General features: G+C 40.0%; 1 protein-coding gene and 1 pseudogene across 1 annotated transcript in view; one reads left to right on the forward strand and one right to left on the reverse strand.

Annotated features, from left to right (window-relative positions):
- Positions 1-13,147, forward strand: part of CHMP3 (charged multivesicular body protein 3) — a 55,996-nt gene that overhangs the window by 33,070 nt on the left and 9,779 nt on the right. The window contains exon 3 of the mRNA XM_055327124.1: positions 4,496-4,675. Within this exon, the coding sequence (XP_055183099.1) occupies positions 4,496-4,675 (180 nt within the window). The remainder of the gene's footprint in view (positions 1-4,495; positions 4,676-13,147) is intronic.
- Positions 1-13,147, reverse strand: part of LOC129510835 (transcription elongation factor A protein-like 4) — a 242,900-nt pseudogene that overhangs the window by 14,917 nt on the left and 214,836 nt on the right.

Here is a 13,147-nt window from a genome sequence, read left to right on the forward strand (position 1 = left end):
CACTTTGCAAAAGCTTTCATTTTGGTGTAGTCCTAATAATATATTTTTGCTTTTGTTTCCCTTGCATGAGGAGCCCTATCTAGTTTTCTAGATAGGACATTACTAAGGTCAGTGTCAAAGAAATTACTGCCTGTGTTTTCTTCTAGGAGTTGTATGATTTCAGGTCTCATATTTAAGTCTTTAATCCATTTTGAGTTTATTTTGTTTATAGTGTAAGAAAGTGGTGTAGTCTAATTTTTTTTGCAAGTAGGTGTCCAACTTTCCAGCACCATTTACTGAAACTAGTGTCTTTTCCCCATTGTATATTCTTGCTTCCTTTGTCATAGATTGACTGTGTAAGTACGGGATTATTTCTGGGCTCTATATTCTGTTCTGTTGATCTACATGTCTTTTTTTGTATGTGCCAGTACCATAGTGTTTTGAAATCTGGAATTCTGATACTTACAGCTCTGTTCTTTCTCAAAGTTGCTTTGGCTATTCAAGATCTTTTGTGGTTGCATAGAAATTTTGGTATTATTTGTTTTAGTTTCTGTGAAGAATGCTGTGGGTCCTTTGTTAAGGATTGCAATGAATCTATCTGTAGATTGCTTTGCGTAGTATAGACATTTTAACAATATTAATTCTTCCAGGTTGTAGGCATGGAATGTCTTTTTATTTGTAGCATCTTCTTTGTTTTCATCAATGTTTTATAGTTTTCAGAGTACAGGTCTTTTGTCTCCTTGGTTAAGATTATTCCTAGGTATTTATTCTTTTTGGTGCAATTATAAATAGAATTGTTTTCTTAATTTCTCTTTCTGCTACTTTGTTATTAATGTATAAAAATGCAACCAATTTCTGTGTGTTGTACCCCCAACGTTACTGAATTCATTTATTATTCCAAAGAAGAAATTGTTAAACAAAAAGGAACCATAACTTAAAGATTTGGCATAGTCTCAGTCTCAGTCCGTACATATTGGAGAAAATGAGAAAGCCTATCTGGAAGCACACACCACGGGTATGGCTGATCAGCCATTTGGTAAGGAGATTAAAATGTATGTTAACCACAGACTTCTTCAGTGACCCCAGCAAGATCACTGCCAATTGGAACTGAAGGAGATGGATATAGGTCAGAACGAAGGAAGGCTATCAGATTTAGATTCTGTAGGACAGAATTATAAAGCAAACTATTAGCCTTCAAACCTGCACTATTTTTTACAGAAAGGAAAGAATGTTCCAAGAGCTGACTCAGTTGGGACGCCTGAGTGGCTCAGCGGTTGAGCGTCTGTCTTCAGCTCAGGGCGTGATCCTAGAGACGTGGGATCGAGTCCCACATCAGGATCCCTGCATGGAGCCTGCTTCTCCCTCTGCCTGTGTCTCTGGCTGTCTCTCTCTGTGTCTCTCATGAATAAATAAATAGAATCTTAAAAAAAAAAAAAAAAGCTGACTCCGAGATCATCAGGGCTAGCATCTTGGTTCTAGTAATCGAAACTACCTCCAGCCAAAGCCATAAAGGACTGTGGGCAAAGCCCTGGGGATGTGATACCCACCCCCCAGGCTGATAGAGCTTCAGATTGGGGGAAGGGGTGCTCCACAGAAAACCACAGCATGGTGGTGCCCCACCAACACATGGGGATGATGTTGCCACCTCAGTGGGTCTGGAAGTCAGAGCATTGAGTCAAAGAGGATTATTCTTAAATCTTTTAAGATCTCATGGAATTTCCCTTGCTATGTTTTGGAATTGCTTGGGACTGTCACTCCTTCCTTTCCTATTTCTCCCTTTTGGACTGAAAAATGTCTATCCTATGCCTGTCACATGTTCTTAGCTGGAGAGGAATTTTGCCTCAGGATCAATCATACCTTGAGAGTCTCACCCATATCTGGTTTAGATATCTGTTTATTGATTATTTTTTTAATTTTTTTAGTATAGTTGATATACAGTGTTCTATTAGTTTCAGGTGTAAGGTTTAGGTGATATTTAGATGAGACTTTGGATTTTAGACATTTAAAGTTGATGCTAGGACAAGTTACCACTTTTGAGGTGGTTGGGATGGAATGAATACATTTTGCAAGTGAGAAAGACATAAATTTGGGCAGAGGCAGAATATTGTGGACGGAATGTTTGTATCTCTTGACCATGTGAGGATACAGCAAGAAGTATCTATCTACAAACCAGGAAATAGGCTCTCAGGAGGAACCATGTTGTTTGTTGGCACCTTGATCTTAGACCTTCAAGCCTCCAGAACTGTGAGAAATAAATTGATGTAGTTTAAGCCACCCAGTCTGTGGTAATATGTATATAGGTATGTACACAAAAGATTTGAAAGGGCCTCCAAGAGATGTTTGTACACTTATGTTCATAGCATCATTAGTCACAATAGCTCAGAGTTAAAATCAACCCAAATGCCTGTGGATGGATGAATGGATAAACAAAATTTGGTATATACATGCAGTGGAGTAGTATTCAGCTTTAAAAAGAAAGATAGGGCAGCCCCAGTGGTGCAGCGGTTTAGCGCCACCTGCAGCCCGGGGTGTGATCCTGGAGACCTGGGATCGAGTCCCACGTCGGTTCCCTGCATGGAGCCTGCTTCTCCCTCTGCCTGTGTCTCTGCCTCTCTCTCTCTCTCTGTCTCTCTGTCTCTATGAATAAATAAATAAAATTTAAAAAAATTAAAAAGATTTATAAAAAGAGATAATTCTGATACATGCAACAATATGGATGAACCTTAAGGATGCTAAGTGAAATAAGCTAGTCACAAAAAGACAAATACTCTATTATTCTATTTATATAAGGTACCTAGAATAGTCATTCATAAAGGCAGGAAAAAGTAGAATGATGGTTACCAGGGGCTGGTGGGAGGAGGGAATGGGGAGTTCTTGTTTAATGGATTTGAGTTTGAGATTTCTTGTTTTTGCCACGAAAAATGTTTCCATTTGGTCCAGGGCTTGGGCAAGGCAAGGTTTCCAGAGTGGTTAAAAAGCTGCCTGGTAGATGCAGGAAGAGGTTCAGAGAGAAGCCCAGACACCAGAGGGGGTTACAGGGGCCCCTCAAAGGCCACCGGGCTCTGCAGGCTCTTAGTTTTACTTGAGAGGTGAGCCCTTGAAGAGATCAGCACCCAGCCTGGTGGCCGGCTGGCCTGTGGAGATGATTCAGGTGATGGGTTTCACCCCCTCATCTAACAAGTGGTTCTCCAGGAAGTGGAGGTCTGCCTGTTCAAAACTCCAGGCTTGCAGACACCAAAGGGCCTGGTTCAGTTTTTTCTGCAGGAGCGTGGTGTTTCCTGTGGGGTCCAGGGCTTTGCCCTACTCCTCTTGGGGCAGCTTCTGCACCTCCTGGAAGAGGGCACTGGTTCTGCATCTTCAAGAGACACTTGGCGCCCACTTGTGGAGGAAGTGGCCCACGCCCTGCCGAGTCATATCCTAGCGGTTGAAATAGAAGTCCAGGAGAGAGGTGGGTGAAGGAGGCCCACAGGTGAATGTTGACCAGGAGGCTGACGGCAGAATAATTCTTACGAATTCAACAGTTTTGAAATTTTGCCTAATTATTATAGTAGGATTTACTTACCTTTTTACTCTTAAGTTATTTTTTTTTAAAGATTTTATTTATTTGGGAGAGAGAGCAAGAGCAGGGGGAGGGGCAGTGAGAGAGGAAGAAGCAGATTCCCACTGAGCAAGGGGCCTGTCTGGGGGCCCAGAACCAGGATCATGACCTGAGCTGAAGGCAGATGCTTAACTCATTGAGCCACCCAGGTGCCCCTTTTAAGTTACTTTAATACTGTTTTTGGAAATAATGGAAACCCATTGCAGTAGTTGTTTTGATTTTGTTTATATCTTCCTCCCTCTCTGTTTTCCTGTTATTTTAATTTTTTAATATTTTTAAGTAATCTCTACACTCAACATAGGGCTTAAATTTTTTTTTTTTTTTTTTTTTTTTTATGATAGTCAACACAGAGAGAGAGAGGCAGAGACACAGGCAGAGGGAGAAGCAGGCTCCATGCACCGGGAGCCCGATGTGGGATTCGATCCCGGGTCTCCAGGATCGCGCCCCGGGCCAAAGGCAGGCACCGAACTGCTGCGCCACCCAGGGATCCCCTCAACATAGGGCTTAAACTCACAACCCCGAGATCCAGGATCCCATGATCCACTGACTAAGCCAGCCAGCTGCCCATTGTTTTGATTTTAATAATTCTTTTTTTTTTTAATTTTTATTTATTTACGATAGTCACACACACACACACACAGAGAGAGAGAGAGAGAGAGAGAGAGAGAGAGGCAGAGACATAGGCAGGGGGAGAAGCAGGCTCCATGCACCGGGAGCCCGACGTGGGATTCGATCCCGGGTCTCCAGGATCGTGCCCTGAGCCAAAGGCAGGCGCCAAACCGCTGCGCCACCCAGGGATCCCATTGTTTTGATTTTAATAGACATATTTAGATCACCATCAGAACAGATTTGAGTGCCAATACATCTTCTGGTTTACCTTTAATTTTTTTGGTGTCTTGTGTTATGTTCTAAATTTAGATATCCAAAGAGAAGAAGAAAAAGTAAAACGGTCAGTGAAAGATGCTGCCAAGAAGGGTCAGAAGGACGTCTGTGTGGTCCTAGCCAAGGAGATGATCAGGTCAAGGAAGGCTGTGAGCAAGCTCTATGCTTCCAAAGCTCACATGAACTCTGTGCTCATGGGGATGAAGAACCAGCTGGGTAAGATGCAGTTAACTTACAGCCTCCTTCTTAATGCTGATGCTCTTGCTGTTGTTAGCAGTACTAGCTGGTTTCCTTGAATAGAAAAAACAGTCTCAGCTATGGTTTTTATTCTTTATATTGTTATCGTTGGAGTGTTACACAAATGCAAAATATAATTATTACTATCACTATTGTATGATTCATTTTCTTTTCTCAGTGTTATAATAATGGCAAAATATGCATATCAATCTGCTTTACTTAAAATATTTTCCCTCATGTGAACAGTGTTGTAAAGTGACCTGAGAGTTGAGTCATAGATGTGTGAAGTGTGTTGGAGGAGAAAGAAGAGCATTTCCTCTGTCCGGGTGAAGAGCCACCCTAGGCAGAATGTTAAAATAGTCCAAGTGTGTTTTTGGCTTTCCCCCATCTCCTTTCCTGCCTTATCTCTCTGGCTCTCTACCTAATGCTTCCTTACATCTTAGGAAGACTGTGTTGTGGGTATTCAGCACACATGTGAACTATCTGTTTAATTTCTAAAAACATGTTACAATATTTAAAATAAACATAATTTAGTTTTCTTTTATTGTCCAGTATCATACTGTTGTGACTTTTCACATGCATCTCTCTCCAGGCCAGTGACAGCTTGAGACATCCAGGTGGTTTCTGTTTTTTTACTTAATTTCTGTTAAATTAAGAAGTCCTACCTCAGAAGTATCATTCCTTGAAAATGGCAGCAAGTGACTATCAGATATTTAGACTTGAGTACGGACTCAGAAATTACAGTAAAATTTTTCACTAAAGAATATTTTCAGTGCTCTGTCAGATATGACATTGATGATACATCACACTCAAAAGCTTAGGAGACTTGTATGTTTCAATTTAGAGGCTGGTGCCAAATGAGTACTTCATTATTTGGTTGTATTTGGCTCTGAAGGTATTCATTCCTTTGTGTTCAGTGGTGACATTTAGATATGGTTGTTAAAAATACCTAATAGGGCATCCCCGGTGGCTCAGCGGTTTGCGCTGCCTGCAGCCCGGGGCCTGATCCTGGAGACCCTGGATCGAGTCCCACGTGGGCTCCCTGCATGGATGGAACCTGCTTCTCCCTCTGCCTGTGTCTCTGCCTCTCATTCTCTCTCTGTGTCTCTATAAATAAATAAATAAAATCTTTTTAAAAAAATTCCTAATAATGAATATATTATTATCAGATTCTTTCTCCAGATACTGAAGATAATAATGGATTGGGAAGAATTTTTTTTAAATGACCAATGGTACCACATCTTCTTAACTTTTAAAAACTGTTATTTTAGCCCTAAGTAATTATACACACACACTCTTTCTCTCTCTCTTTAAATACTGGGCATATAGGGGCAGCCCAGGTGGCTCAGCGGTTTAGCAGCACCTTTGACCTAGGTTGTGATCCTGGAGACCTGGAATCGAGTCCCACGTCAGGCTTCCTGCTTGGAGCCTGCTTCTCCCTCTGCCTGTGTCTCTGCCTCTCTCTCTCTCACTCTCGCTCTGTGTCTCTCATGAATAAATAAATAAAATCTTAAAAAAAAATACTGGGCATATAACTTAGATACATGCCTTTGAACAAGCCAGAGTACCATAGAGTACCAGGAAGAAATAATCTCATCTTACCTGAGGTTGAAGCTCCTTTAATATGCCTTCCCAGTTCCAGTCCCTTCTCTCTCAACCAACCCACAGGTAACCGCTGTCATGAATCTTAAAATTTGTAGAAATGGTATTATACTATACATACCATTCTGCATTGCTTTTTTCCATTTATCATTGTGTTTTTGAAGTATACTGATAATGATATATTTTTTTAACTACTAGATAGTGTTCCATCAGATGTATATATCACATTTTATTTTTTTCTTCTCCCATTAATGGACATTTAGGCTATTTTTAATTTTTTGCTATTACCCACTGTGCTGCTGCGAATGTCTTTTCACTTTGACACATGCATTAAGGTTTCTTTAGGACAATTATATACTCAGAAGTGGGATTGTTGGATTAAAAATAACTGGGTTTAAATTTTGGTACAGTTGCAAAATTGCTTTCCAAAGAGGCTTTACTAATTTACATTCCCACCAGCAGTGGATGAGAGTTCTTTTTTCCATACCTTTTCACCAGCCCTTGTCAGACTTTGTAATTTTTGAGAAATGTTTCCTTGTTAAAAATAAATAACATTTCTTTGGTAACTATAGTGTACTTGATCATGGTCTTCTGTTCACCTTTCCTTTCTATGTAACCGACTCCTGAAAACCTTTTCAGATGGTTATAGCTCACAAGTGATCATCTGTGTAAAAAATCTCTTCTCCTGTAACATGTTCTTTTGGTAGCAAACAGAATGAAAGCTCCTAATATGTACTGCACAGAAGTCAGAAGCTTATTTTCCTTTATACAATAAAATATATTTTATTGTTTGTTTCAAATATATATTATTTGTGGTTTTATCACAACTGAAAAGTAAAATATCTCCTGTTTGGTCTTTAAATGTCAGAGTGTTCCACAGATCCATTCTAGATCCTCTGCTGTTTTCTGTTTTCTGTCCCCTGGGTAAACTCATGTAACCTTGTTCCTCCAAATATTGCTTTCCACGTTCTTATCTGCAAGCCTGACCTTGTTGCCTAGTGTACAGGTGGCATCTGCACTTAGTGGACATGTCAGAATTCCTGTGCTCGCACAGAAATCCTAGCTGGTAGTACCTCAACTGTCCCCACCTCCTCCCTGCATCTCCCCCTGGGAACCCAAGACCTTACACAGGTTCATCTGTAAATATTTCCACACAGATTCCTAAAAGACAGGGGTCCTGTCCCTTCTGTTCCCTGCTCTCTTAGTTCTTACATGTGTTCATAGGATCATTTCATTTCCATTGTATTTTCTGTTTCTTTCTGGAAGCAAAAGATTTTGGTTCTTAGATTTCCCAGACTGATCCTTTAATTTTCTTACCTTTCCTGTTCTTCATTTTAAAAATCATAACAGCACCTTCCTCATCAGGTAGGTATGAGGCTTATTCACACCTGGCACGTGGTGAGTGCTTTATATGTAGGTTCTGGCTGTGATCACTGTCATCAAATTGTGACACTACGTTTTCCTTTCTGAGAAATTTCCTCAACTTTATTTTCTATTTCTTCTCTTGAATTCTTTATTTCGGCTGTCTTAATTTTAATTTACAGAAAAGAGTTCACTGATCTTTTTTTTTTTCTTAAATCATCTTGTTCATGAACACAGTTTACTCCTCATATTGATAGTCTTCTCTCTGAAGTATTCTAGTGTTCCTTGAACTGTTTCTCAGAGCTGCTTCCCACCACCCCCTTCTTCCAAATCTCTCCTCTTTTTTCAAGGAAGAAAGGGAGAGGGAAAATAGGGTGGGGAGGCTGATCAATTGCAGGCTGTGTAAGGACCTTCCCCAGTAGGGAAAGGCAGATAGACTAAGCTACAAAGAGCTAAATGATAATGCATTTAATAAATCTATTTTTAAGCCCCTGTAATGTGTCAGGTAATATATTACTGGATACAGGGGATAAAATAGTCATCATTACAGGCATAATAGTCATTGTCCTCTAGGGTATGGGGTAGAAAACACAAATAATCAGATAAATTGAATAAAAATAAAAATACCTAATAATAAATTTAGTAAGTGGATGTCCTGCAAACAGAAATAGGCACTAGAAGACTGTAAGAGGGAACTGCAGTCAGGGTGGCTCCGTCCAGGGACTAATGATACCTGAAGGAGGATGTGGGTGGTGAGGGGTGTGGGGGAGTTCCAACCAGACTGCCAGGAAGCCCCTGGGCCAAAAAGAACTGGGCACTTAAAACACTGAAAAAAGTTCTAGGAGGTTGGGGTGCAAGGGGGAGGGATGGCTGAAGAGGCTGAGCAGGAAGGGGAAGAAGAGTTTTTATAGCTGTCAGGAGAGCAAGGGTTTTCAGAGACAAACTGAGATCGAGATAGGCAGTAGTGATGAAGCAAATAGACTGGAAGGGGAGTTCAGAGGAAAAGTCTTTGGGGAGAATCAGAGTCCTCTCAGTTGATTGGTTAGGGTGTACAAAGTCACAGGTGAAGTATTTCAGGCTGTTGTTCAGCAAACAGCACTTGATTCCATTTGACAAGCACATTAAGGAGGGGAAGGCATGAGGGGGTAATGCTCCAAAGGTAATTTGGAGTCGGTTTTTTAAGTTAAACTGACTGTTGTGATACATTTTGTAGGTAATAGAGTGCCGCAACCCACTGCAAGCACAGACTGCAGTGCAGTGAGGGCATGGCACCACAGGATGGTGGGCAGGGGACCCGAGTGGCCACTGCAGGCAGGGCCTGAGTAGTTTAGTCTAATGGGATGGGCTGGAGGAGAGGACACTAACAAGACCTATTCTGGATCCAGAGTAAATGGACATGGTGAAGGTATTAAATAAGCTGGAAATGCTCTAAGCCCTTGAGCATAGGAAGAATGCAGGGCCATTAAAAGACACTGGAAACCCAGGTGAAGGAAGAGGACTAAAAAGAAAATGGAGATTCTATTTGGGTCTGTCTCTGACTCCACTAGGATCATCCTGCTTCCCTGGCACCTAAGCACAATGCCTGGTGGGAGGAACCCCCAGGAAGCGTTGTTGAGAGGGTTTATAGTAAGATATTCCTGTTGGCAGATTAATAAATACAGTGGAGAAGGTAACAGAGGGTGGCATCAAGGACAGAGCAGGAGGGAGGAGTCTACATTTTGAAAGGAGAAAAGAGAAAATTAGAATTACTGTACTGAGAGTTCCTGAGAGATTAGGGTCTTGCCCTCAATGTCCGCCCCCCTTCCACCCTCAGCCTACTCCAGCTTTGAAAAGCTACCATTTGATGAAGTCATTTTCCTTAAGATGTTCTTTGGTTAAAATGCAGATGTCTCTGGGAGAGGTAATACATTAAGCCTTGTCAGCTATTAATATATTGTCATGATTAGATGCTTTCCAAGTGATGGCTCTCTGACAGTACTTCCATGCAGAATAAGACAGATGAGTATGTTTTAATTGGGGGAGTAAATTAAGAGAGAGGTTCGAAGGTGGGGCAGGACACAGAATTGCTGTATGATCCAGAAATTCCAACTCTGGGTATGTACCCAAAAGAATTGAAAGCAGGGTCCTAAATAGGTATTTGTACATCCACATTCATAGTCACATTATTGACTGTAGACAAAAGGTAAAGGTAACCCAGGTGTCCATGGAAGGATGAATGGATAAACAGAATGTAGTGTTTACACACAATGGAATATTATTCATCCTGAAGTTAAAAAGGAAGAAATGCTGACACTTGGTTACAATTTGGATGAACCCTGAAGGCATTATGCTAAGTGTAATAGGCCTGTCACAAAAGACGGATAACATATGATGCCACTTGCATGAGGTACCTAGAAGTCCTATCCATTGAGACAGAACATACAATGGTGATTGCCAAGAGTTGGAAGGAGGGAAAATGGGACGTTGAGAGTTTAATGGAGACAGAATTTCAGTTTGGGAAGATGAAAAAAGTTCTGGAGATGGTGGTGAGGATTGCACAACATTGTGAATGTGACACTTAAAAATGGTTAAAACGGTAAATTTTATGTTGTGCATATTTTGTCACAGTAAAAATAAAGATGGGCCATGCTTGGATGCTGAGCCATCGTGGAGTCCTGGAGGCAGAAACTGGATGGGAGCTCTAAACCTGCGGGTAGTTAGGGCAGGGTGTCTAGAGGAGCAAAAAAGGCGATGAAAAGAGAGGGCATTCCCTCTTAGGGACCTGTTCTGATTTCCTTCTATAGGTTCTTTATTTGTTTTGTTTGTTTCCTTGCTTTAATTGGAGAACTTGAAAGTAAGTTTGCAAACTATGGATCTTTGAAGTGAAACATAATATTTGTGAAATTTAAACTGATGTTGAATCAGAAATATTTAATTTAAAAGTTATGCAGGCGTACTGCAAAAAAAAATACTTCATAAATATATAAAATAAAAAGTAAGTGTTCACCAATTCCCTTGTTTTGGCCTCAGCCCTCTTATCCACCAGTAATTACTGTTACAGTGCCATCTGGAATATTGGGCAGTTTGCTTTGTTTAGTCTAATAGTGTTTTATATATAAGTGACATATATAATAACATACTGTTCTTCTATACATAAACATAATGACATATATATAATAGATAATACAATAATATATATGTATACATATACATTTGTTACCCAGGTCTTAAGTCCAAGGCCATAATTAAACACATAGAAACAGACTTTTCCCTTTACTTGGCATTTAATGTTTAACATGATCTAGCATATACAAGATTAAAATTCAGTTTCCATAAGATTTGCTGAACTATAATAGTCTTCTAAAATAAATAAATATCTGTTATTTATTGTCCATGTGTTTATTCAGTGGTTTTAAATGTTTTTCTTCAAAACTTTCACAAAAATCTGTAGAGCAAATTGTCTTTTTCAAATGAAATATTTTTCCTTTGTACAAACAAAATACAGTATTAATAGACATTTTTTAAAGGGTGAAAAACATACCTCCCTAACAATTTTATTGTTTGTTTCCTTTTAATTTTAGTTATTGTTGGGGTGCCTGGTGGCTCAGTCAGTGAAGCATCTGCCTTCAGCTCAGGTTCTGACCCCCGGGGTCCTGGGATCGAGCCCCACATCAAGCTCCCTGCTCATTGGGTAGCCTGCTTCTCATTCTCCCCTGTCTCTCACTCTAGCTTTCTCTCAAACAAATAAAATCTTTAATTTTGATTATTATTGATATGAATACCTGTTTTACTCAGCTGTAAGTGTACAAAAAATATGCAATTGACATTAAATGAATGACATGAGATAGGTGTCCTATAATTTTAAGGTCCTGTTTGTAGCAAGCTGGATCCATCAGAAAGCCACATTTTCACCGCTCTTAGCTTTGCTTCCCACAAAAATGCCTTTGCTGAGCTGTATTTGCATAGTGTTCCTTTCCTTGCTTTTTTAATAGATAAGGTATAGCTAGATGAAGACTATTTCTGTAACTCTATAGTCAGTAAAAATTGGGAAATGAAATTTCTGTTAAAACCTAGTGCTGGAAAAAAATCGTTGCCAGTGAAATAATATGCTTCTACCAGAGAGTGTCCTGACAGAGTCCCAAAACACTGTTAGCCTTTGTTTCTCAGCTTTTGAGATGCTAAAGGTAAATTTATTCTCCATTGTGTTGGCTCTACCAGCCTAGGTCAGTGATCCCCATCAAAGGCCAGTTTTGCCCTTCAGGGGACATTTGGCAGTGTCTGGAGACATTTTTGATTGTCACATCTGGGGTGCGGGGAGAATGCTACTGGCATGTAGTGGGTAGAAGCCAGGGATGCTGCTAATACTTCGAATGCATCAAACAGCTACCTATAGCAGAATTATCCAGCCCAAATCATTCAGCATGTCATTGTTGAGAAACAGTCCTACATCTGTAAAATCAACTCCCCCTTTTTAGTTTTTCTGTTTTTTCTTTTAAAATTTTTATTTACTTGAGAGAGAGAGATAACAGAGAAGGCAAGAGAACACAATCTGGGAGGAAAGGGAGAAAGAGACTCCCCACTGAGCAGGGAGCCTGACACAGGGCTCAATCCTAGGACCGCGGCATTATGACCTGAGGCACCCACGTGCCCTGCTTTTCTGTTTATTTTATCTACCAGTTAATACTATGTCTTTGTAATAAACTGCTTCAAATTTTTTTTTCAAGTGGTGGCATATGAATTGTAAATAAATGCTTTTAAATTTTGCAAGTTTCCCAAATGTGCATGGTTCCAATAATTTTTAATGACTAATTCTCTTTTATGGCCTTTGGTTGAGTTCCCCATATTATAGAATGTTTATTGTCATCTTTTCCTTTTAATTTTTATCTTTACGTTCTTTATTTCTTACCATGTGTTGGATGTCTCTTGTAAATCATTTAACTCTTTTTCTGAACTACGTGAAGAAGAAATAGCTATCTCTTCAAAGATATTTTTGGGGGATCCCTGGGTGGCTCAGTGGTTTAGCGCTTGCCTTTGGCCCAGGGCGTGATCCTGGAGTCCTGGGATCGAGTCCCACGTCAGGCTCCCTGCATGGAGCCTGCTTCTCCCTCTGCCTGTGTCTCTGCCTCTCTCTCTCTCTCTCTCTCTCTCTCTCTCTCTCTCTCTCTCTCATGAAAAAATAAAATCTTTAAATTAAAAAAAAAGATACTTTTGAAGCTTGAGTCTTTTATCACCTCTTGGAGCTTACACTTGTCATTATTGTGAAATATTGTAAGATTCCGTATTTTCTCAAAATTGCATTCATTCTTTTTGTGATTGCCATGTTTGAATTGGCTTTTATAAATAAGTCAGTCCAGTTTGTGAGTGTCTTGTTCCCCTGGGCCCTCAATATCAAGGAGCTGCAGCATTTTGGTGTTGCTGTCATTTTTGATACTTAACCTTAATTTATTTACTTTTCTGTTTTTTAAATTTAACTGTAATTGCCATGAGAACCTATGATAGGTAGAGTTT

This window comes from Nyctereutes procyonoides, unplaced genomic scaffold, assembly GCF_905146905.1.
Source record: "Nyctereutes procyonoides isolate TBG_1078 unplaced genomic scaffold, NYPRO_anot_genome, whole genome shotgun sequence".
NCBI classification, from domain to species: Eukaryota; Metazoa; Chordata; class Mammalia; order Carnivora; family Canidae; genus Nyctereutes; species Nyctereutes procyonoides.